The sequence below is a fragment of the Chiloscyllium punctatum genome, chromosome 15 (assembly GCF_047496795.1).
Source record: "Chiloscyllium punctatum isolate Juve2018m chromosome 15, sChiPun1.3, whole genome shotgun sequence".
Taxonomy (NCBI): domain Eukaryota; kingdom Metazoa; phylum Chordata; class Chondrichthyes; order Orectolobiformes; family Hemiscylliidae; genus Chiloscyllium; species Chiloscyllium punctatum.
In genome coordinates, this window is record NC_092753.1 from 252,931 (window position 1) to 279,816 (window position 26,886).

The 26,886-nt window shown below is 41.3% G+C and overlaps 1 protein-coding gene across 19 annotated transcripts in view; it reads left to right on the forward strand.

The window, feature by feature from the left end:
- The window catches only part of LOC140485969 (uncharacterized), a 208,805-nt gene that overhangs the window by 173,483 nt on the left and 8,436 nt on the right, over positions 1–26,886 (forward strand). For 18 of the 19 annotated variants that reach the window (XM_072584407.1, XM_072584413.1, XM_072584415.1 and 15 more), the window contains 10 exons: positions 1,485–1,628; positions 2,570–2,698; positions 3,590–3,635; positions 8,560–8,663; positions 15,579–15,703; positions 18,436–18,704; positions 22,053–22,161; positions 24,882–25,165; positions 25,259–25,360; positions 26,462–26,608. In XM_072584407.1, the coding sequence (XP_072440508.1) occupies positions 1,485–1,628; positions 2,570–2,698; positions 3,590–3,635; positions 8,560–8,663; positions 15,579–15,703; positions 18,436–18,704; positions 22,053–22,161; positions 24,882–25,165; positions 25,259–25,360; positions 26,462–26,608 (1,459 nt within the window). The remainder of the gene's footprint in view (positions 1–1,484; positions 1,629–2,569; positions 2,699–3,589; positions 3,636–8,559; positions 8,664–15,578; positions 15,704–18,435; positions 18,705–22,052; positions 22,162–24,881; positions 25,166–25,258; positions 25,361–26,461; positions 26,609–26,886) is intronic. The other variant, XM_072584420.1, reaches the window with a different exon arrangement.

Below are 26,886 nucleotides of genomic sequence, written 5' to 3' on the forward strand. Positions count from 1 at the left end.
GAGCCAATACTATTTCCTTCCTGCAGGCAAAGAGCAGGTCTCTTTCCAGCTAACAACTTGGAGATAGAGAAGGAGGTTTCAAGGCACATTCTAATGCAGAGTCGAGAGTGTGGTGCTGGAAAAGCACAGCAGGTCAGGCAGCATCCGAGGAGCAGGAGAATCGACGTTTCAGGCGTAAGCCTAACTTGGTCTGGAATCCTGCTGTCCCTCTGGAAGTGACTGAGAATCAGAGAATGGGAGTAGCAAACAATTCAACAAGCAGGGATTTCAGTCACGTGATAAAGCTGGGCGTAATAAAGAAGTGATAAAGAGGAGCTACTAGTGGGCTAATTGTAAGGTCATTAAGACAACAGTGTCACTTTACCTACCCCCTGTTAGAGTTGCACTGCAAATTGATGAGGTCCTATAATAGCATTAACATCTATTTTAGCAATAACGTATTTTGATGTTGTCCTTTATCTGGAGCTGGTTGGTATTATATCTTGGAGTTCAGCCAACTCAGGAATTCCATTAGGTGTACTCTCGGCTACTGAGGCATGCAAAGGTACTGGACAGAGGCTGACGAAACTTCTGTTTAAAAATAAAAGCTGTCATATTGCCCTGATAGGAGAAACCCTTCAAGCAAATCACTGAAGGAGCTGTCTTCCTGCTCCCTGCCAACCTTTGCATAAAAATAGCACCAGCCTCTTCTCCCCTGGCTCACGCTGAGGTGCCACTTGCACTCAGCTGACAGGAGGAGGGCTGTCATTCTGCTAGTTACACAATTCCAAATACTGCCATATGTAATCATCACAGAGAATGCTGGGAAAACGCTGGCAGTGTTTGTAGAGAGAGAAAGAGAGTTAACATTTCGTGTCCAGCATGAGTCAAAGGGTGTGGCATTGGAAAAGCTCAGCTGGTCAGGCAGTATCCAAGGAGCAGGAAAATCGATGTTTCAGGCACAAGCCACTTATCAGGAATCCTGATGAAAGGCTTATGCCCGAAATGTTGATTCTCCTATTTGTTGGATGCTGCCTGACCAGCTGTGCTTTTCCAGCAGCACACTCTTCGACTCTGATCTCCAGCATCTGCAGTCCTCAGTGTCCGGCATGACTCTTCTTCAGAGTAGTACAAGTTAAACATATGAGTATAAACCCACTTCCTGCTTTTCTATGGCAGGATACTTGTCACTAGCCAGTCCTGTCTTTGGTAAAACCCTCGACTGGTGGGACAACATCAGGGACTCAGTTCAACCCAGCTTCCCATAATATTACAACATAGAAGGGATTTGGGGATGAGGATTTTGGAGATGAGGCAGGTTGAACATGGTACAGCCTCCATGTGCTCCTCCCTACCTGATCTTCCTGTATTTACTACATTGAGACAATCCAATAGCCCCAAAGGAAACTGAGGATGTCCTGTTTCCCTCCTTCAGCATTTTGTTAAAAGGAAACAAAGAATTTATCTCTCGACATTCTGTGTATCCACACTCTCTTTTCCTTCAGGACTCTCTAGATGAAGGATCACCTCAGGCAGGTTTTGCAATGATTGAACTTCCATCCTCCCTATTCAAGAATCTCTCTTCAGAGGAGCTGGATAGCGTTTCAAGAATTCAATTCTCTTTCCATGAGAAACCAACATTGTTCCAGGTATCTTTCTATTTGTTGATTTTGTTAAACATTTTTGTATACACTAGACCATACTGCATCCTCAAGAGCGTCACATTAAAATTAAGAATGAGAAAGAATTGGGAACAGACATTTCAAAGTCCCTGAATTTCCTGGAGTCTTTCACCATTGGAATGGCACTACATGGTATTGCGTAAGACCTAAGAAATTATTATAGAGTCATAGAGAAAACAGACCCTTGGGTTCAACTCGTCCATGCTGACCAAATATCCTAAATAAATTTAGTCCTATTTGCCAACACATGGTCCATATTCCTTTAAACCCTTCCTATTCATGTTACCCATTCAGATGCCTTTTAAATGTTGCAAATGTACCAGCCTCCACACCTCATTTCATACACACACCACTCTTTGCGTAAAACAGTTGCGCCATAGGTCCCTTTAAATCTTTCCCCTCTCACCCTAAATCTTCTGTCCTTTAGCTCTGGACTCCCCCACCCCAGGGAAAAGACTTTGTCTATTTATCCTATCCATGCCCCATATGATTTTATAAACCTCTATAAGGTCACGCCTCAGCCTCCAACATTCCAGGGAAAACAGCCAAAGTCTATTCAGCCTCCCCTTCTATCTCAAACTCTCCAACCCCGGCAACATCCTTGTAGATCTTTTCTGAACCCTTTCAAGTTTCACAACATTCTTCCAATAGCAGGGAGACCAAAATTGTGCACAATATTCCAGAAGTGTACAAGTCAAGCCATTACTCATAGTACCTTACTTCTTGTCACATTTGCCCTGCCAATCCAATGCCCTTTCTGAAACTGTACAAAATTGATTGTTAGTGGCAGATTGTCCAAGATTCCTTCACCTATTTTTTTGTAATTGATCGGGGAGCAATGCATCTATTTTTTCTGATTAGGTTTACTGTTCTTCTGGTTTTGAACAAATACGTTTTTTTCGTTTCAGGATTTCAACATTACCAACACATCTATGTTGAATAGTCACATCATTGCATCCAGTGTTAATGCAAATATCAGCATCAGTGACTTGGCGGATCCAGTCAAAATCACATTCAAGAATCTTCAGCTCGCTCAGGTATAACTGAAATCCGGAGCTCCTGTTCAATTCACACAAATGCCAGACATTATATTGCTAGTCAGTACAATGTGATCATTTGCTTTCAGTTGTGAGGGATATGATTCAAATATTAAATTAAGAAAGCTTATTAGTGGCTATAAGACATTTTTTAAGAATCCATACAGTGCGGAACAGGCCATTCAGCCCATGTCCACACCAACCCTCTGAAGAGTAACTCACCCAGACCAATTACCCTAACTAATGCACCTAACCTACATATCTCTGAACACTGTAAGCAATTTAGCACAGCCAGTTGATCTAACCTGAATATGTTTGGACTGTGGGAGGAAACCAAAGCAAACCCACGCAGACACGGAGAGAATGTGCAAACTCCACACAGACAGTCACCCATGGCTGCGAATTGAACCTGGGTCCCTCACATTGTGAGGCAGCAGTGCTAACCACTGAGCTACCATGCCACCCCAAATTGCTACAAGATGGTAGGTTATGTGGTTATGTTCTAGGTGGATTAATAGCTAAGGGAGTTTAATGTGGACAAATAAAATAAGAGAGCTTAAACAGGAGGAATATATACACCATGGATGGCTGGGTATGAATTTTCCTAGGGGGCCTATTGAAATGGCTGAGAGGCATTAGCTGACATGTTGTTGACCATGCCTGCAAAATATAAGGTGGCAAGAAAAATGGCAAATATCAATCTAAGGCAGGTATCAGATCGCATCAATTCAGCCAGAAATCATATGGCATCCATTTGTCTCTTTTCCCAATATGCCCAATGGAAAAATTGTACAATGTTATGCATGTTTAACTCTGTATAAACCAAATACACGGTACCTTTTATTTAATTACTAAAAGATTAATTATTAACAATATGTTCTGTAATTACAGGATAATCTTACCGTAGAGTGTGTATTCTGGGATTTCCTGAAAAACAGTGAGTAATTCAGGCAACATTTAAACAGGCAAACAATATTATATTGATTTAGCATTTGTTATTGTCTCGGGCTTTCCCAAGTGCTCCATAACTAATCCAGTAATTTTGGGGGTGTAGTTGTACTATGGGCAAGAACAGCAGACACAGTTTGTATGTGCTAAAATCTCACAAACAGCGACATGTGGCACGTGTTCATATAATTGGACAAAAAGCCGAAAGAACTGTGAACGCTGGAAATCTGAAACAAAAGCAGAAATTGCCAGAAAATCTCAGCAGCTCTGGTAGTGTCTGTGAAGAAAAATCAGAGTTAACATTTCAGGGTTCAGTTGGACTTCTTCAGAACAGATGTTAGCCAGAAAAAGGATAGTTTTTTTTAACAGAACATGGGATGATGGGAAGGGGAGAGAGTAACCAATAGGTGGAGTTTGATTCATAAGAGAGAGAAAAACAGTTGGACAGGAATGTTTAAAAGTCAGTCTGGAGGAATGAATAGCTGCTACTGGAGATAATTAGCAGCTGACAATGAGTTGTGTGCGGTAGCAGCTCGTATAATGACAAGACCTGGCATGTGGGTGTGAAGGAAAGTAATAATATTGTTGAACTCTGGAAGGCTGCAGGGTTTCCAAGCTGAAAATGAGATGCTATTCTTTCAGCTTTGTGTAGAGCTTTGCTGGAGCACTGCAACAAGCCTGAGACAGAGATGTTGGCTAAGAAACAGGGTGGTGTGTTGAGGTGGCAGGCAACGTGAACTAGCACCTGACCAGCACCGACCAATCAGAAACTGTGCTCCCTTTTCCCCTCTGTGATAACAGCAGGAGGCTTTCCCAGAATGGGTGGCTGTTGGCTCATTGTGAGAAGAATGTGCCTGAACCAAAACTAGGCCCGAAAACCCACCACACTCGATTTTAAATCTTCATTAACTCTGATTTCTCTCCACAGATGCTGCCAGACCTGCTGAAATTTTCCAGCCATATCTGTTTGTGTTTCAGATACTTGGGGGCTGGACTAATAGTTGAAATGGGTGGGGCTGCCTTATGAGGAAAACTTGAGCAGATTAAGCTGGTATTTCCTTGTGTTTATAAGAAAACAAGAAGCCTTGGTTGAAATGTAGAATATCCTGAGTGCTCTTGACCAGGCTAAGGTGGAGACAATATTTGTGTTTGTTGGAGAATCTGGAACTAGGAGTCACTGTTTCAAAATAAGGGCTGTCTATTTGAGAGAGAAATGAAGAGAACATTTTTTTTCCACAATGGTTCGTGAGTCTTGGGAACTGTCTTCCACAAAAGAGAGTGGAAAGCAAACGGGTGAATGATTTTACAGCAGAGGGTGATGACTCTTGATAAGCAAAGGGGCAAAAGGTTATTGGATGCAGGTGGGAATATGGAGTAATTGGCCAGCAATGATTTCACTGAATGGTGGAGTCGACTCAAGTGACTCAGTGACCTACTCCTGTTTCTAAATCATATGTTTGTCTAGATCTGCATTGAATGAAGACTGATCATCATTCCTAGAAGCAGGTTGCACCATTGACTACTATCTGCACTACCTGCATGGTATTATTTGAGAATGCACAAAAGTAGGTTCCCTGCTGAAAGGATTTGAATCAGAGCCATCCTCGTTGTTGCATAGTTCATGGCTGATATAACATTAGGATTCCAAGTTTGCACAATGTATATGCAGGCCTCCTCTTTGCTATTTACTCTGCCTGCCAACAACAGGTGTTTGGCTGTGAGATGAGCCCCACGCCAGCAAGGTTAAGCATCCATTAACTGCAGAATAGGACCTTTTCATTTTTACGAAGTACTCTGGATTGTTATTGGAGGTGCTAAAGTGATTTAGAATCTCTACAGTTGGAAACAGGCCATTAGGCCTAACAAGTCCACACCGACCCTCTGAAGAGTAACCCTCCCAGACCCATTCCACTGTCCTACTACTCTACATTTGCCCCTGACTAATGCACCGCACATATCCCTGAACACTGTGGGCAATTTAGCATGACCAATTCACCTGACCTGCACATCTTTGGATTGTGGGAGGAAACCGGAGCACCTGGAGGAAACCCAGAGAGACACAGGGAGAATGTGCAAACTCCACAGTCACCCAAGGTTGGAATCGAACTGGGGCTCCCTGGCACTGTGAGGCAACAGTGCTAACCACTGAGCCACCGTATCACCCATCATGTCCATAGTAGACAAATTTCTTGAATTTGCAAGAGACTGTGCCATGTTCGTGAGTGGGGGTGGTCAGAGGTGCAGGTGACCTGGTAAAACCAAATACAACCGTTATGGTGGTGACAGTGGTGTTTCCTCTGTCTGCTACATGAGCATGAGCAAACTGGCTGAATGAACCGCTACCACTGCTCAATGTGCCCATTACAATTGAAGATGTTGCCATCTTCAATTGTAATGGGCCCTTTTTGACACAAATATAAACTTTCCATTTGATTTTGCTTTCCCCCTCTCCTTCCTTTCCCTGCATCTGTTCTTCCTGTAAATTAAAAAGGTTAAACCTCTCACTTTTTCCAGTTCTAATCAAAACCATAGGAGAAGATTAGTTAATTTATTTTAACCAGTTCAGAGTTGACAGGCCAAAAGGGCTTTTTTCTTGTGCTGTACATCACTGTGACATTCTATCTTGCTTTGCCTCCCTTCAGTTCTCCAAACAATTCTTCAAGAACTATGTTTGCTTTCTAATCAGATTTCTTGATTATTCTACTACCAGTATCTTTTTCTCCTTCCATTGTTGTAATATATTTGGAAAGTCTGCTGCGTTAAAGCTGTTAGAAATCCAGATAGTTGTGGTAGCATGCTATTGAACACTGACAAGCAATTCTCTCAGAAGCAGCCAATCTAATCATAGAATCCCTGCAGTGTGGAAATTGGCCATTCAGCCCATTGAGTTCACACTGACACTCTGAAGAGCATCCAGCCAGACTATCCCACAACCCTAACCCCATAACCCTGCATTTCCCATGGCTAATCCACCCAGCCTGCACATTCCTGGAAACTATGGGCAATTTGCCATGGCCAATCCACTGAAAGTACACATCATTGGACTGTGGGAGGAAACCCATGCAGACATGTTGTGAATGTACAAATTCACTTAGACAGTCGCCCCAAGCTGGAATTGAACCCAGATCCTTGACACTGAGGCAACAGTGCTAACTACTGAGCCACTGCTGCCCAGTGCTTGATCAGTTACTCCGTACTAGTCATGCTCATCCCCATTCCCATAATGCAGCTGTTCACTGAACTGACCTGTTACTAAAGTTCACTGAACCTAGTCTCATGTCTCTGCCTCATGTCACATATCAATTTAGACCTTCTGTTGTTGCTGATCCAGAGCAGAATTATGAAAATACACGCTGGCCTCAATCAAGCAATTTGATAGCCTGGGATCATTTTCCTGAGAGATCCCCTGATCTTCTCTGACGAGGCTAAGAGTGGAGACAAGGAATGGCTGTAGCAGCAGTCTCTATTGCTGTATTGTAGTTAACAATATAAAACACCAGGACTAATTTTACACTAAACCTGGCAGCAACTTCGTAGGCTCTTGGACCATGTCATTTTTAGTGTTGTATACGGGTCTGAAGCATTAACACTTAATTGACAGCAATACCCACCGTCCACTGTAAAGATGAACATAGATCACAGAACAGTACAGCACAATACAGTAGAGGCCTTTCGGCCCTCAATGTTGCGTCAACCTTTTATCCTACTCTAAGATGCAAACTAACCTACATACCCTTCATTGTACTGTCTTACATGTGCCTATCCAGGAGTTGTTTAAATATCCTTAATATATCTGACTCTACTACCACTGCTGGCAGTGCATTCCACACACCCACCACTCTCTGTATAAAGAGCCTACCTCCATCTTCCAATTCTCAGCCCAGTTCTGCATCCTGTCAACGTCCCGTTGCAACCTACAACAGCCTTTCACACTATCCACCACTCCACCAACCTTTGTGTCATCGGCAAGCTTACTAACCCACCCTTCCAATTTCCTCATCCAAGTATTTATAAACATCACAAAGAGCAGAGGTCCCAGAACAGATCCCTGCAGAACACCACTGGTCACCAAGCTCCAGGCTGAATATTTTCCATCAACTACCAACCCTCTGTCATCTTGAAGACTTGGTGGAGTAAAGCAGAATAGACAGAGGTAAAACAAGATCTTCCTGACTGTCTTTGTAATAATGGAGAGAATATTCTTACAACTGGCAAGTAGTTATTTACAAGACCAGAATATGGCTACCCTTTTGTACATGTTAGGTCATAAACTCTTAGGCTGGAAACATAAACAACAGAGAGCAACAGCAGTCTCACATGTGGAAAGTATTGCCAGGAGTCAAAAGGAGTTATATATAAAGAAAGAAATTAGATGTTTACAAAAACAAAAATTGAGGAAGTACTGACTGACAGATTGTGGCCATCTCTGTTATGCCTAACTGAGCTACAGACAAGATTGTTGTCATGAAGTGCATCCATCAGGATACCCTATGTAGCCAATCCTGCTCGGTTGGGAACAAAAACATTGTTAGAAATTGTTAGAAAGCTTAGCAGATCTGGCAGCATCACTGGAGAGAAATCAGAGTTAACATTTTGGGTCAAGCAATCCTTCCTCAGAACCAATCCTGCTCAGTTGCAGTTAGCCAAATATCTGAACCCCACACCCGCAATCCCAGGGTCTTAATTCTAGTTGCAGACCTGCTGGTGGCCTCACTACTGCCTTATTGGCTTGTGGTGTGGACAAATGAAATCCCCAATGTTCCAACAAGATTTTCAGCTGACATGCTGAGCTTTTGATGTCCAGCTTTTCTTGTATTTTTATTACGGATTTCCTGCATTTTGCCTGGTGGGAGGGCAGGCAAGAACTGACCCTCTGACAGTTTCAATCATTATACATTTTGGTATATTTGCAGATGGCAGTGGTGGATGGAATTCGCAAGGTTGTACAACAGCACAGATCACATCAAATCAGACTGTATGTGAATGCAATCATCTGACCCATTTCGGTGTCTTACTGGTATGTAAACTGTATGAAAGAATCCCCCAGCCAGCTTTTGTTGAAATTGGACTGATGTTAAATATGGAGAAATGAAGACTGTAGATTCTGGAGATCAGAGTCGAAAAGTGTGGTGCTGGAAAAGCACAGGTGGTCAGGCAGCATCTAAGGAGCAGGAGAGTCGACATTTCAGGCATAAGCCCTGAAATGTCAGGCATTCCTGATAAAGGGCTTTTACCTGAAACGTCGACTGTCCTGCTCTTCAGATGCTGCCTGACCTGCTGTGCTTTTCCAGCACCACACTTTTTGACTCTGATGTTAAGTGGAAAGTTCAAAGTCCAATAATTCTGTCTCATTAGACATAAGCGGTTCAACCTGAACTAGTATGGAGCATACAGTGCGGACTAAAAACATATTATTTTTCTTACATCCAGTAAGAAGAAATAGACAATAGACAATAGACAATAGATGCAGGAGTAGGCCATTCAGCCCTTTGAGCCTGCACCGCCATTCAATATGATCATGGCTGATCATTCCCAATCAGTATCCTGTTCCAGCCTTATCTCCATAACCCTTGACTCCACTATCTTTAAGAGCTCTATCCAATTCTTTCTTAAATGAATCCAGAGACTGGGCCTCCACTGCCCTCTGGGGCAGAGCATTCCACACAGCCACCACTCTCTGGGTGAAGTAGTTTCTCCTCATCTCTGTCCTAAATGATCTACCCCGTATTTTTAAGTTGTGTCCTCTGGTTCGGCACTCCCCCATCAGCGGAAATATGTTTCCTCCTGCCAGAGTGTCCAATCCTTTCATAATCCTATACGTTTCAATCAGATCCCCTCTCAGTCTTCTAAACTCAAGGGTATACAAGCCCAGTCGCTTCAGTCTTTCCGTGTAAGGCAATCCTGCCATTCCAGGAATTGACCTCGTGAACCTACGCTGCACTCCCTCAATAGCCAGAATGTCTTTCCTCAAATTTGGAGACCAGAACTGTACACAGTACTCCAGGTGTGGTCTCACCAGGGCCCTGTACAGCTGCAGAAGCACCTCTTTGCTTCTATACTCAATTCCTCTTGTTATGAAGGCCAGCATGATATTAGCCTTCTTCATGACCTGCTGTACCTGCATGCTTGCCTTCATTGACTGGTGGACAAGAACACCCAGATCTCTCTGAACAGCCCCTTTACCTAATTTGATACCATTGAGGTAGTAATCTGCCTTCCTGTTCTTGCCACCAAAGTGGATAACCAGACATTTATCCACATTAAACTGCATCTGCCATGCATCTGCCCACTCACCTAACTTGTCCAGGTCACCCTGTAATCTCCTAACATCCTCATCACATTTCACCCTACCACCCAGCTTTGTATCATCAGCAAATTTGCTGATGTTATTGCTGATACCATCTTCTATATCATTTACATATATTGTAAAAAGCTGCGGTCCCAGCACGGATCCCTGCGGTACCCCACTGGTCACTGCCTGCCATTCCGAAATGGAGCCGTTAATCAGTACCCTTTGTTTCCTATTAGCCAACCAATTCTCTATCCAATCTAGTACTTTGCCCCCAATACCGTGCGCCCTAATTTTACTCACTAACCTCTTGTGTGGGACTTTATCAAAAGCTTTCTGAAAGTCCAGGTACACTACATCCACTGGATCTCCCTCGTCCATCTTCCGAGTTACATCCTCAAAAAATTCAAGAAGATTAGTCAAGCATGATTTCCCCTTCATAAATCCTGTTACTATTATCCAGATGTGCCGTAATTTCATCCTTTATAATAGACTCCAGCATCTTTCCCACCACTGAGGTCAGACTAACTGGTCTATAATTTCCTGCTTTCTCCCGCCCACCCTTCTTAAAAAGTGGCACAACATTAGCCGCCCTCCAATCCTCAGGAACCGACCCCGATTCTATTGAACTCTGGAAAATAATCACCAGCGCATCCACGATTTCCCGAGCCACCTCCTTCAGTACCCTGGGATGCATGCCATCAGGTCCCGGAGACTTATCAACCTTCAGACCTAACAGTCTCTCCAACACCAAATCCTGGCAAATATAAATTCCCTTAAGTTCAGGTCCTTCAGCCACTGTTACCTCAGGGAGATTGCTTGTGTCTTCCCCAGTGAACACAGATCTGAAGTACCCATTTAACTCCTCTGCCATTTCTTTGTTCCCAGTAATGTATTCCCCTGTTTCTGTCTTCAAGGGCCCAATTTTTGTCCCTTGAATGTGTTTCACAATCTCAGAACTTTTCTAAGGAGGGACGTTTGAACTGTACTGTAAAATGGTGGCCAAGTTTTGGATCATAAGATCTCACAAAATGACAATTTGTTGTTTTGTGCCATTGGTTACACAATAAATGTTTGCAGCAATTGAGGAAAATAGATGTTCCCTATTAGCACAACATATGAGGACCTCACGCTGCTCCTCTTGGCCTGGCTGTGTGTCCTCCATGCCTGTTTTTTCCGAAACAACTATGGACATCATTCACTATCCCTGAAAGTGAGGAGGACATTTGCCAAATACAATCCCTAGCATGAACTTGCACATGGAGCTCTTTACTCTGAGGAGGCTATTGAACTCCATGGTGAAAGTGAGGACTGCAGATGCTGGAGGTCAGAGTCAAGAGCGTGTTGCTGGAAAAGCACAACAGGTCAAGCAGTATCCGAGGAGCAGGAGAATCGACGTTTCGGGCAAAGGCCATTATTGAACTCCATGGTCCAGGCTGACTAGCTGACAGTGCTTCAGTTGAGGCATAGGCTTCTTTTGCCCAGAAGGTTTTTATTGAAGTACTTAACATTTGTTTTTGATCTATTGAGTATAAGCCCTTAACCTGACTAGGTTTGGTAAAATTCATTGATCAGAAAATGCCAGCAGTCTGATCAGACATTTCAATTAAACTATAGATTGTTTGCTGTCAGATAATCATGTTGCAAGGCACAGCAGGATATAATCAGCAGAAAGATGGTCAGGACCAATATAAATAAATGCTTCCATGTGTTAGATTGGTCTAGAGACTTAATATCTCAGTACCTAAAAGCTACTATGATAATTTAAAAGACAAAAATAAAATTAACTACTTACGTTTCCAGTTTATTCAGATGTTATTAGTAGGGAACTGTATTTAATATTGAGCCATAGAGCTGTACAGCACAGAAACAGACCTGTTGGTCTCACACATCCATGCTGACCAGATGTCCTGAATTAATGGAGTCCCATTTGCCAGCATTTGGCACATATCTCTCTAAACCTTTCCTATTGATGTAGTATCCCATTGCCTTTTAAATGCTGTAATTGTACCAGCCTCCATCAATTCCTCTGGCAGCTCATTCCACACACCCGCCACCCTCTGCACAAAAACGTTGCCCCTGAGGTCCCTCTCAAGTTAAGCCTATGCCCTCTAGTTTTGAACTCCCCTACCCTGGGAAAAGACTTTGGCTGCTCACCCTATCCATGCCCCTCATGATTTTATAAACTTCTATAAAGGTCCCCCCTCAGCCTCCGACACTCCAGGGAAAATAGCCTCAGTCTATTCAGCCTCTCTCTAAAGCTCAAACCCTCCAATCCTGGTAACGTCTTTTCTGTTAAATCTTTTCCGAACTCTTTCAAGTTTAACACCACCTTTCCTATAACAAGGAGGCCAGAATTGAAATGAAACAACATCACCAACCTGTTAATTGCTTGATTGTATCCAACAATCAGCTATCTACATCAGGTAAATTGACTGGACAACATACCAGAGATAAATTCAAACTGATTTATTGCCTTACTAATGTTTTCATTGGGATGAATGTTGCAATTCATATCATATAGATGCCTGTGCATTGAGTTTGCATTCCACATTGTTTCTTATCTAACAAACTAGCAGCTAATGGAGGAAAAATTGTGCAGAAGGTGAACTAGGTGCAATGGTACATCCTTCTGAATCCCTAGCCATCCTCTCACACAGCCAGGGTGTGTAAGACCTCAACTATCAGTGTCCTTTGCCTCTGTGTTACCACTGCATGGTCTGCCTATTCTCATTAAAACTACTTTTGCCCTTATCTGAAAATATACTGTCAAGTTTATACCTACAGCATGAACATGTGCTTAAAAAGAGTTGTTAAGATCCTCAAATTATATTAAATATGAAGTATTTGTGATCAAATAGCAATTGTAAATAAGAACATATGAAGTACATCCGGTTAATAATTAATATTAATTGACAGTCAGATTTGATTTTGATGTAAATTCCAGAGTTATTATGGAGTCTCTGGGTGCTTTCCATGAGTACTTATACTTTTTGATAAGAACCCGCAGTATGCCAGCATTTTTCCTTCTTAAACCCTCTTTTCTTCCCCCTCTTTTGGGTTACCTTATGTACACATAGTTCTCCAGAGCTGCAAACATGGGCTCCCGGTCTCCTGCAACCTATTAAAATGATGCAGCAGTCGAGACAGAATCTAACTATAATCTGTCATGGCTCTCTGTTTCTCTCACTTTCCTGGGAGGAATTCAACATACTGGCAAAAAGACATGACTCTAAAAACAAAAGCTCAAGACATGCTTATCCATGGCTTACTAAACAGGCTAAGTGTAATACAGCAGAAGAGGAGACTTAGGATGTTGCAAAGGTTAGTTGTAAATTTAGGAATTGGGAGGATTTTTGAAATCAACACAAAGCCATCAAAAATTGATAAAAACGAAAGAGTAAATTGAATGAGAGTAATCTAGTTATGAACATAAAAACTGACTGTGAGAGTGTTAGAGGTATACAAAGGATACGAACTAAAATAAATTTTGGTCACTTATAGAGGCAGGGTCAGGAGAAATTATTTGGAATGAGGAAATAGCAGAGACATTGAACAGATATTTTGTGCCTCTTAGACACAAGGAATGTAAGGTGACCTAAGGGCCAACTGTGAAGAAATTAAGGTGATTAAAATCAGCAGAGGAAAAGTATTCAAGAATAGGAGAAAGATAGAAAATACAATCGAGTAATTCATTTCCACCTGCAGCCCACTTCCAGCAGCTTGTCGATGATGCAGACCACATGTGGAACTCAGTATGTGGGGAAGAGGGTAGGGAATTCTGATGAAGTTGATTCCTGATGAAGGACTCTTGCCCGATCCATCAGTTCTCCTGCTCCTCAGATGCTGCCTGACCTGATGTGCTTTTCCAGCACCACACTCTCGACTCTGATCTCCAGTATCTGCAGTCCTCACTTTCTCCTGGTTGGTAGGGAAACCAATAGTTATGGGAAGTCAAGAAGAAGGGAGGGGAAAGGAGCATGGTTCCCACATCCAAGACCCTGCAAATTGGGGAAGACCGTAGTCCTGAAGAATTTAACATTGGAAACAGATAATCATTTTCTTCTTCCATTTCCCTCCCAGGAATTGGCCAGATGGACTGGCTGACTGGTCAGGAAAAACAATACAGTTGGGAATAACAGAGGATATTCCTAAGTAAGTTGGGGGAGAGAGAGAGAGAGAGAGAGAGAGAGAGACCCATGGGTTGGGATAAGGTTTGTGCTATGGGGGAGGTTCCGATCCTGGTGGCAATGAGAGACAATCCTTGGCAGGAAGGATCCACTGAGAAAGCCAGGAAAGCCTTCTAAAGAGTGTTCTTCCCATTGCTGGATTTCCTGAGTCTAGCGAAATCCAGCCAGTAGCAGGTAAACCTAACCCTAGGCTCCTAGATGCATGGTGGTGCCCAGGTTAAACACATCCGCAAAGAATTCCATCTGCCAAAGTGGGTCACAGGAAGACATCTTACCTGCTTAAAAAATGGTGGTTGATGCATTGGCAGCTTTTTGAGATGCAAAGTGTTTGATTTTGAAATCTCCTGTGCACTCTAATGCTGAAACCAAGTGTGGACAGCCATGCTATCTGGACTCATAAAGACCCAGATCAAGGAGCCAAGGGAACAAGAGGCTGAAAGGTGGGTTCTTTGGGCAAAAGGGAAGTGATATGGGAAGTACGACATCCTGGGATGGGTGTAGGAGTAGAGATTTGCACAATATGCATAGGGGACCCACATAAAGGTTGTAACCAGCCCCTGATCCCTTCCTTCCCACTTTTTAACCAGTGATAATACTCAGGGTCAGTTGGCATGTTGCCCGTTAATAATACTTTTTAAAGTGGCGGGCAGATTGCAAACTTTGGCATTCATTATAGGTCGAAAATGGGTGGGAAGGAGATGAACTAGCAGCTCTACATATCTTACATGCCCCCCCCCACACCCCCACAGCGGTAAATAAAGTGCTTGATGGAGGCTGTAAAGTTCATCCCAGGGTTTTACAATGCTGTATATTGATTCCTGCATTGGTACAATGCATAGCTTGTTCATCTGAGATTCATGTTAAGTGTTTAGCTGCTGTTATCACCAATCGTGATTTCTAGGCATATTTGTGCTTAACGTGTAACTTTGCTGTTGCTGTATTTAATTAGATGAAACAAGAGTTCTAACAGACAAAAGTGCTTTGCTGCCAGAAGGAACATCTACACACATTACGCCTGTTCCAGCTAAACAAAATAGCAACAGTCATTCTCTGATTTATTTCTCAGGACCAATCAATTTAAACATAGCCCGGCCATTATCTATCATTCATTATCAAACTGGTGTGTTGCCCAATAAAATTCCTCTGCCAGTCAGAATCTACCAATTGGCACTTTCCTCTCATACTATACATAAAACATACAAAATATTATTGATTTTTCATTGCAATGGTATTTCTTGTGAATTGTCCTCATAAATACAGGGTGAAAGGTTTTGATGAAATGTGTCTTTTTCGTCATCGATATAAAAACTAAATAATTCCAATGTAACCCTACATTGAATCGTTTACCTTTCTATCTCTTTCATGTGTGAACTGCAGACATTCGCAGCTTTCTGCTTTATATTCCAGTTTCGCAGGATCGTTTTCTAACCTCCAATTTTGTGGCATTTTGTAGGCGATTTCCAGAGAACCTATAATTGATCGTGTCCAGCAGCGAATTCTTAGTTTCATCACCTACGTCGGATGTGGCCTTTCTTCGATTTGCTTGGCTATGACCTTGGTGACATACCTTATTTTTGAGTAAGTTTGCCTTCCTTGTTTCAAACCATCATTAACTCAAACACTGAGAGATTCCTTTCCAGAAACATCATGTTGCGGTTTGAGATGCACTTGAAACAAATCTCAGCTTCTGACCTGTTTTGCATCTGTAATATGGCATGGGTTTGTTTGTTTTGCTGTCAGGGTTGGCTTGGTCCTGTAATAGTGCTCACATTTCTTAAAAAGGTTGAGGTTTCCAATCTATAGCAAGACTTGAGCATTAAATAGGAAGTTAAAAATCACACAACACCAGGTTATAGTCCAACAAGTCTATTTGGAAGCACTAGCTTTCAGAGCACTGCTCCTTCATCAGGTAGCTGTGGAGCAGGATTATAAGAGACAGAATTTACAGCAAAAGGTTACAGCTGCTCCACATCTACTTAATGAAGGAGCAGTGCTCCAAAAGCTTCCAAATAAACCTGTTGAACTAGAACGTGGTGTTGTGTGACTTTTAACTTTGTCCCACCCCAATCCAACACCAGCACTTCCACATCATTAAATAGGAAGTGTAAATTTCATGTTTAAAAGAGGAGTTAAACCCTGCCTCCCTAATCAGGTGGTTGTAAAATATTCTCAAGGTACTTTTCTTTTAAAGATGGCAAAGAATAACATCACACCTTATATTTATGTCATGCCCCGACAGTAAAATGATTTGAGGCTTTGGACATTGCAAATGTTGTGGGCAGGGGTGGGTGGTGGTAATGGGGTCTGAAAGCCATGCCTCTCAGATCCCTTGCTCCTTCCCAAACCACTTCCATGTGATACCCATTCTACCCTCCCTCACCTCATTCTAACAATCCAAAAATCTGATTGGCCAACAGCTCTCGGAGTGGGGGCAGATTATTATGATTTCCGTCATTAATCCTGAAGAAAGCCCCGCTTTCAGCCACTTTCCACAATCTTTCAAAATTTAAGTCTCCCAAGCAATGTTAGATATGAACTATCTTCATTACAAAATTGATTCAGGATGGTCTGGCAGCTGAGTCCGCAAAAATGCTTTCATGAGAGATTCTTGGAACAATATCTTGTGGAACCAACTAGATTAGATGAGATTCCCTACAGTGTGGAAACAGGCCTTTCGGTCCAACAAGTCCACACCGACCCTCTGAAGAGTAACCCGCCCAGACCCATTTCCCTCCTGACTAATGCACCTAACACTATGGGTAATTTAGAATGGCCAATTCACCTGATATGCACATCTTTGGACTGTGGAAGGAAACCAGAGCACCGGGAGGAAACCCGCACAGACACGGGGAGAATGTGCAAACTCCACACAGACAGTCACCCAAGGTTGGAATCAAACCTAGGTCCCTAGTACTGCGAGGCAGCAGTGCTAACCACTGAGCCACTGTGTCACTCAGCTAGAGATAAAGTAGTTTTAATTTCATACTTTGCAATGCAACAGGTTAATTAGTGCTTGCATAGTTTAACATTCAGTGGGAAACAGAACAAAATTCCATTTTAATTGTTTTAAATTCTCCAATCACAGAAGAAAATATTAAACATAAACATAGCCAACTGCATAGTTCTGAGGGAGGAGCTGATGAAGTTTGATTGGGTAGATGGAATAAAAATGTATTGTAAATAAACAGTAGGTAACATTGAGAGAAACAATTCAAAATATTTGCAAAAATATATTACTTTAAAAATAAAAGATCAAGAAATATACCCACGATTTACTAAAGAGGTTAAGTGTAATACAGCGGAAGAGGTGGATTATGATGTTGCAAAGGATAGTGGTACACTTAGGGATTGGGAGGATTTTAAAAATCATCAAGGCCACCAAAAATTGATAAAAACAAAAAAAAAATTGAATGAGAGTAAGCCAGTCAGGAACATAAAACTGATTGTGAGAGTGTTAGAAGTATACAAAGAGGAGGATACAACTAAAGTAAATTTTGATCCCTTCCAAGCAGGGTCAGGAGAAATTATTTGGAATAGGGAAATAGCAGAGACATTGAACAGATATTTTGTGCCTGTTAGACACAAGTTTTCTACCAGCAATGTAAGATGACCTAAGGGCTAACAATGAGAAAAGTAAGGTAATTAAAATCAGCAGAGGAAAAATATTCAAGAATAGAAAGAAGTCACAAAGTTCAATAGAGTAATTCACTTCCTCCTACTCCCTGCTTCCAGCACAGGTGAATGTTCTGTGATATTACAAAGAACAGAAAGCATTTAGCATCACATTTGCCTTCTATTGATGCAGTTCATCAAATGATGCATGTTAACAAGTGTCATTCTAAATCTAACTACCATGGTATTAAACATTGAATGTGAAAATGCACTAAACGTTGTGGGATTGCATACATTAAGTGATGAAAAAGGAGCATTTTCTGAAGTTATTTGCCCCCATCTGTTGATGAGGAGATTGAGAGTACATTGATAGGATTATTGGGAGAAGATTTGTGGGTGGCATGCCTGCAAAGAGCTGATAACTGCTTGCCAAGATAAACCTTCCCATCAGCAACCTGACCACAACTTTATAAGGATATCTGTAACCTATTCAAAATCTAATATGATTTTGATACATACTGGAAGATGCATTTAATATCTGACCTTCTGTCATGCAGAAATAAGGTACTACTTGATGTGCTCTAACCTAGCTACTTATTCAGTCTATATTTAAATCCCACGCAATAACTAATGGATATGAGATTGCAAATTATTGAATGGCAAATTTCTGGTAACTGAATAACTGTGTTTTCTTTAAGAAAACTTCGCAGAGATTACCCTTCAAAAATCCTGATAAATCTTTGCACAGCCCTGCTGTTCCTCAATATGGTCTTCCTTATTGATTCCTGGATTGCTGTCTATAATATCGAAGGTCTATGTATCGCTGTAGCTGCCTTGCTCCATTATTTCCTGTTGGCCTCCTTCACCTGGATGAGTCTTGAGGCTCTCCACATGTACCTGGCTCTGGTTAAAGTCTTCAACACTTATGTGCGCAAATACATATTGAAATTCTGCATTCTTGGTTGGGGTGAGTAAGCTTTGCAGATTTCCCGATAAGACAATGTCATACAAAACTGTGGTGCTGACAAGGAACATAGGATTATTGTGTGGGCAAGTGGAACTTCAGACAAGAGTATCAACATTCTAATTAATGTGTGCATTATTGAGCTCTAGAACATCCAGCAATGTATGGCCCAGGGCTTCAGAGGAAAAAACAATGTGCCTCAGTGTCCACTCTGCAGCTAAGGATTGACATGATAATCACAAATGGGAGGCATCAGCATGGATCCCACTCTTGTTTTCACTTAATATCCACCTGCTTGGTTATGAACAGTGGGGCGATTGACGCAAGGCAGTCAAGAATTGTAAGCTTTCAAACTCAAGGTTACTACCACCAAATATTTCATTCTGCTGCTCCTTCAGGCAAAGGTCAGCTAACTGATCCCAGACAATGAATATTACAGCCCTTTATTTATTCCCCAAAGAGATTCTTTAAAACTTGAAACATTTGGAACACATAGGCACACCTTTACTTCACTCCTTTTCCATCTTAGCTGCAAAGTTTCCTACAACTATTTTGATTTCCATCAACTTCAGTGAAAACAATTAAGGCTAATGTTATGTAACACCAGCAGTTGATTCCATGATGTTTGAGTGGGATTCTAGTCTTTGAAAAAATCCAGTTGCTTTATGGTGCAGTGTCTTCAATTCTGCTATTATCATCAAGTGTTATTTTTAAAGTGTGCCTTTAAGATACGATAATATTAAACATGAAATGAACTTTATTGTGCATGGAATCAACAAGGGCCACAAATGATGCATAGGTGTAGTCCACAACTATGAAGATACAGTACATTGAATGCACCACACCACATAAGACCATAAGAAATGGGAACAGGAGTAGGCCATTCAGCCCCTCGAGCCTGCTGTGCCACTCAATAGGATCATAGCTGATCCAATGTTCCTCATGTCCACTTTCCTGCCCTTTCCCAGTAACACTTGATTCCCCAATTGGTCAGACTTAAATATACACAAAGACTCTGCTCCCACAGCTGTCTGTTGCAAGGAATTCTGACAACTCTTAACTCTCTGAGAAGAAATTCCTCCTCATCTAGGTCTTAAATTGGTGCCCTTTATTCTGAGACTGTGCCCTCTGGTCCTAAACTCTCTAGTGAGGTGAAACATTCTCTCAGGCTTAACCCTGTCAAGCCTAGTAAGGATCATATTTGTTTCAATGAGATCATCTCTTATTCTTCTAAACTCCAATGAGTAGCATCCCAACCTGTTTAGCCTTTCCTTATAAGCCAGTCCCTGTATTCTGGGGTCAACTTATTAAACCCTCTCCAAACTGCCTCCAATTAAAAATACCTTTTCTTAAATAAGGGGACCAAAAGAATTCTCCAGATATGGCCTCACCAGCAGCTTGTCCAGTTGCAGTAAGACTTTCCCACTCTGATACTCCAAACCTCCTTGAAATAAGGGATCCCAGCATTCCATTAGCCTTCCTAATTACCTGCTGCCATTGTGTGCTGGCAATCTGTGTTACATGCACAAGTACCCCCAAGTCCCTTTGTGCTGCAGCTCTCTGCAACTTTCCTCCATTTAAATGACACTCTGTTCTTAAGTTCTTCCTTCCAAAACGAACAACTTCACATTTCCCCATATTATACTTGTTGCCTACTTACTTAACCTGTCAATATTTCCCTGTAAATCATTTGTGTCCTCCTCACAACTTGCCTTTCCACCTACTTTTGTGTCATCTGCAAATTCGGCTTCAGTGCATTTGCTTTCTTCCTCCAAATCACTACTATCGATTGCAAAAAGTTGGGGTCCCAGTTCTGATCCCTGCGGAACCCCACTGATGATAGGTTCTCAATCTGAAAAAGAACCCTGTATCCCTTTTCACTGTTTCCTGCCCTTTAACCAATTCTCCATCCCTTTTAATGTACTGCCTCTAACACCATGCTCTCTGATCTGATGAGGTAATCTTTCATGATATACCCAGTCAAACACTTTCTGGAACTCCAAATATAATAGTTCTCCTGGTTTCCCTCTACCCACTCCAGTTGAGATGTCCTCGAAAAACTCTAATAAATTAGCAGACATGCTTTCCTTTCCATGAAGCCATTGACTGACTAAATGACCAGCAAAAAACCCCCCAGAAATTCCACTTTACCTTAAGGCTCACAGAATAGCCTAGGCTATTATCCTCCAGCCATTGCAAAGTAACTCTTAACAGCAGCTGGCTTATTTAGTTGTTCCTTTCATAGCTTCTTTGAGGTAACTTCTAGATGCTGAATGGACTTGCAGTGGACTTACTCTGGACATTCCTCACCTAAACTAAAGTAACACAAATATTCAAATCTAATTCAAGTCCTTACAAATGCAGTCTTTCGATCAGAGTGCAAGTTTCTGCCCACAATAGTGAATGGTTGCTTCTATCTCCTGCTTCCTTCTTCTCAGATCCTTGCACAGTATCTATGAGGTTCAGTAATATTTTTAGGAAAGCCTGCAACTCAATCTGACAATGACCTCCTATGGATTCCTCCTCTCTCTCAGCACAGTGCCAAGGTAATATGAATAACACGGTCTTCTAGCCAGGTATAAAGGCCAATTAGCTTACCCTTAGACTCCCAGTTTCATTCTCTCTTGAAATTATGACAGTTTAATGTATACATTTTACAAAATTTGACATTTCTACCAAGTCTTTGGAATTGCAATACCCTCAGCATAGATGCTTTTGCAATTGTCTACAAAATAAAGACTTGGCACAATATTCTTTGTAAAATAATTGCCCCCCAAACTTTCATCTTTAGCATTTATGTCACCCATAAGCTGACAGCAAATTCAGAAGATCTCTAAATTACGCTCTTCACTATTCTTTTTCTCACTCATATTACTGAAACTTAATGATATCAAGCCTCCTTTAAAAAAGAGCATTACATTCAGAGAAATGTCCCAATAGATTTTTATGAATAGGAATGGATTGACATGGGTTTTGGGCAAGTTGTTGGAGGGAATCCTGAGGGACAAGATTTACATGTATTTGAAAAGGCAAGGATTGATTAGGGATAATCAACATGGCTTTGTGTGTGGGAAATCATGTCTCACAAACTTGACTGAATTTTTTTGATGAAGTGACCAAGAGGATTGATGAGGACAGAGCGGTATGGCAGTCTTATGTTTTATGTATAGGGCTTCAAGTAGTAGGAGTGTGTTTAGTGAGTTATTCTTAGCTTATTTTAAGATTGATTCACAAAATAATTCACTGTTCAGAATAGAATTGTTATTGAAGTACTTGGCCTAAACCTCTGCTGAACAACTGAGAATTATCAGAGCAGTTTGCTAATAACTTTCAACTACCTGTTTGAAATAGGCATCCCCATCGTGGTGGTAGCCATTATACTTGGTACTGGTGCTAATGGACAACACAACTATGGATCTGGATCATATGGAAGGGATGCCAATACTACCTTGGATGAGTTGTAAGTACACATGCATGAATTTCAACAGCTCTTGCTCTGTTGGAATGTTTTTGAATGCTAACTTTTCATTTCAGATGAATAGCAAAACAAGCTCGTTCTGTATCCAGTGGCTAGTTCTCCCTGTATTCCATGAGATCTAACCTTGCTAACCAGTCTACCATAAGGAACCTTGTCGAACACCTTACTGAAGTCCACGTAGATCACATCTATCGCTCTGCCCTCATCAAATCACTTCTTCAAAAAACTCAATCAAGTTTGTGAGATATGATTTCCCACGCACAAAGCCATGTTGATTATCCCTAATCAGTCCTTCCTTTCCAAATACATGTAAATCCTGTCCCTCAGGATTCCCTCCAACAACTTGCCCACTACCGATGTCAGGCTCATCGCTCTATAGTTCCCTGGCTTTTTCTTACCCCCTTTCTTAAATAGTGGCACTACATTAGGCAAGTTTCAGTCTTCGGCACCTCAGCTGTGATTATCGATGATAAAAATATCCCAGCAATGGGCCCAACAATTACTTCCCTAGCATCCCACAAAGTTCTAGGGTACACCTGGTCAGGCCCTGAGGATTTATCCACCTTTATGGTTTTAAGACATCTAGCACCAACTCTCTGTAATATGGACATTTTTCAAGATGTCATCATCTATTTTCCAAGATGTCCCCACATTCTATATCTTCCATATTCTTCTCCACAATAAACAGTGATGCAAAATACTAATTTAGTATCTCCCCCATCTCCTGTGTCTCAAAGGTAGAAGTGGTGGTGGAGGGTTGTTTTTCAGACTGGAGGCCTGTGACCAGTGGACTGCCACAAGGATCGGTGCTGGGTTCACTGCTTTTCATTATTTATATAAATGATTTGGGTGTGACCGTAGAAGATATTGGTAGTGGGTTTGCAGATGACACCAAAGTTGGAGGTGTAGTGGACAGCAAAGAAGTTTTCCTCAGAGTACATTGAGATCTTGATCAGAAGGGCCAATGAGCCAAGGACTGGCAGATGGAGTTTGGTAATTTAGATAAATGTGAGGTGCAGCATTTTGGAAAGGCAAATCAGAGCAGGACTTACACACTTAATAGTAAAGTCCTGGGGAGTGTTGCTAAGCAAAAAGACCTTGGAGTGCAGGTTCATAGTTTCTTGAAAGTGGAGTCTCCGGTAGATAGGATAGTGAAGGTGTTTGGTATGCTTTCCTTTATTGGTCAGAGCATTGATATAGGAGTTGGGGGGTTATGTTGTGGCTGTGCAGGACATCGGTTAGATCACTGTTGGAATATTGTGTGCAGTTATCACCTCTCTCCTATCGGAAGGATGCTGTAAAACTTGAAAGTGTTCAGAAAAGCTTTACAAGAATGTTGCCAGGGTTGGAGGATTTGAGCTCCAGGGAGAGGTTGAATAGGCTGGGGCTGTTTTCACAGGAGTGTTGGAGGCTATGTGATGACATCATAGAGGCTTATAAAATCATGAGAGGCATGATAGGATAAATAGACTTGGCCAGGGGAGTCCAGAAGTAGAGGACATAGGTTTAGGGTGAGAGGGAAAAGTCAGAAAAGGGGCAACTTTTTCAAACATAGGATAATGCATGTATGGAATGGGCTGCCAGAGGAAGTGGTGGAGTCTAGTACAATGACAACATTTAAAAGGCATCTGGATGGGTATATGAAAAGGAAGGATTTAGAGAGATGTGAACTAAGTGCTGGCAAATGGGACTAGATTAATTTGAGATATCTAGTCGGCATGGACGAGTTAGACCAAAGGTCTGTTTCTGTGCTGTACATCTCTACGACTATGACTCTAAATATTATTTTTGTCTCGCAATCACATGTGTTTTCATGAAAGGTTTCCTCTATAATGCATGTCATGAAATTGTGAATGCATTTAGAAAAATGCATTAATAATCTTGTAACAGAGTATGTTGGAACATGCCCCTTCTGGTTTATTATTATTTAATTTAGTTTTTAATAAGGATATTGTCAGTTTTTGGAAACTAACTAGCCCAATAAAAACATTAAATTAATTACTGTGTACATTCAATATTATAAAAGCTTTACCTTATGATTAGCTAAGCAATTCAATTCCCCTTGACTACAATTTATTCTTAATCAAGTGAGGGAAATAAATGCAATGAATACAAATTTTAATGGTTGGCCTCAATTTGCTTTATTGAATTTTAAAGGGGCCACTTTAAAATTAATGGAGACAAATGTTGTGCCAGATCCAAAACAGATTTTGTGACCATTGAATGGGTTAGGGTTCAGTCTGCGAAAGGATTTGATAGGAAAAGCAAACTGCTAGGACCAGTAAACTCACCAGCTTCAGTTCTCTGAACCAATGAAACAATTAAATTTGGGCAGCCACTCCTGATTTCTGTTCAGAGTGTTATTGCATGTATAAATGCTCAGATTCAGTCATGATGCATCATTGGACAGCCATGTGAGCTGGGAGACAAATCTCTGTGTTATTGCCTCATAAGTGTTCAGTCTTATTTCTGGAACTATTCTAGTGCTAGTTGCTCAATGACACTGGGAAACATGGAATTAAATGCTCTAATAGGCTTGTTTGATGTTATGTTTCTTGAGTCATGCCAATGCATCCTCTTGGGATGGCGAGTTGCATTAAGAGGTCCTATACAAATATCAGTTCTTGTGCAAATAAAATATTTCCATCTTGGATTTTAAGGCCATCTTTTCATTCTTTTTGTTCTTTCCTCCTGCATTTTAGCTGCTGGATCAACAATGACACAACATTCTATGTTGCCGCAGTTGGGTATTTTTGTATAATGTTCCTTGTGAACCTTAGTATGTTTATTGTGGTGTTGACTCAACTCTGTCAAATAAAAAGCAAGAAGCACCATCGGAATGCGCAGAAGAGTGTGTTCCGAGACATGAGAAGTGTGGCTGGCCTCACCTTCTTACTTGGAATCACATGGGGATTTGCCTTCTTCGCATGGGGCCCAGTAAACCTTCCATTTATGTATCTCTTTGCCATCTTCAACACTCTGCAAGGTACCAACTTCCATTCATTTTAGTGCCTCAATTGAATGAAGACCTCTTGGATATTAAGAAACGATTCCATTCTTTTCTGTTTAATTTGTGCAGGAACCTTTATCTTCATTTTCCATTGTGCAATCAAAGAAAACGTCCAGAAAGAGTGGAGGAGGCATTTGTGCTGTGGCAAGTTGACGTTGCCTGAATATTCAGGTGAGATAATGTTTAAAACTAGGCGCACATTCACAGTTATATGTCAATGCTCCTCAACCAACCCCCAGTTGGATGGGCCCCTCAGTGGAATGGTGTATCACTGTGTGATTGAATATGCTCTGTAACCTCAGTTTCCCAAGCATAGGAAGGGCATTTTATTTTTTCACTTCATACAAAGGTCTGACTACCTCAAGTATCAAACTAGGCAATGGTTACAGAATTCACCAATGAAGTAAAAATTAGGACTCCTAGGTTAACACACAATGTTAGGCCTTACATACAACTCTTTCTCTAACTGCCTGATATTTATGAGTTTTTTTCGCACTGTGAAAGAACTAAATCCATTAGCTCCTAGGGTGAACTATGTAGGAGCCAGATACTTCTTTTTAAAAAAAATTCATGCATAAAAAAAAATCTCCATGTAAATGAGAAGATTTATTTCATGGTAGTCAATCCACTTGCCATGTTTAACACTCATTTATTTAGTAAAGTATTGCAAAGCACTCATCTAACACACAGTTTGCCAGAACGTTTTGGCCATTCGAGGCTAACCCTAGGAAGTGAAATGAGCAACTGGTTGATTATTTGCTGCCCAGGAGCTCAGTGTAAATAGAAACATTTAGAGTACCTCCATGTCTGTCTTCCAAATTTAAAATTTCTCACCCCAGACTCTTTAAAATACAAATACTGAAAATCTAAATCGAAGAAACCTTTTCGATATAGCAGCAGGTCAGTTGGTGTCTAAACCTATGTTTTATTCAGCTCAAATGCTTTGGGTTTATTTTTCATGGGCTTTACCTGGTATATCAAGACAGTAATTGTCTCAATCTTCAGTCTATCAAGGAATCAAAGGTGTAATGTTGAACCAGAATAATAATGTAAAACACTATAGCAATTTATCCATCCATTAGACACTGTTCTCAATGCCTTAATAGGTGATGGGATCATTACTGCAAATTTCAGACCAGTCTCCAAAGGCAAATTACTCTGATAAAAATTAGCAAAGTTTTTTAAGAAAAAGGAATGGGAAGCATTTCACAAATTATCTTGTGGTAAAGCAAGGATACATGTTTTAAAAGGACACTGTTCTTTATCCTACAGATTGGAGCATAACAGCAACAAACAACACAAAGAAGCTGCAACCTGTAGTCCAAGGCATGTCTCTATCTTCAACTTCCAACAACTCCTTACAGTCCACCTCCCCGCTTTATCCAGCCCGCGACTACTCCTGTCACCCCAATGTAAATGGTGAGGATAACCCGGAAGATAAATACATATCCAAAGCTATTTGAGTAAGATTTAATAAAATAACAGGCATCAGCTTGCTGATTTGATGGTCATGCTATAACCTAGGAAGCAATGCCAGAAAGGGTAGTGCAATTGTAGCTTTCAAAAGAAAATTAGGTATGTACATGAGAAGGAAAGTTATTGCAGGGGTGATAAGGAAAGAGCAGGGAAGTGGAACTATTCAAGTAGTCTTTTCAAAAATGACGAAAGACAAAAATGAGACCATACATCCCTACAGT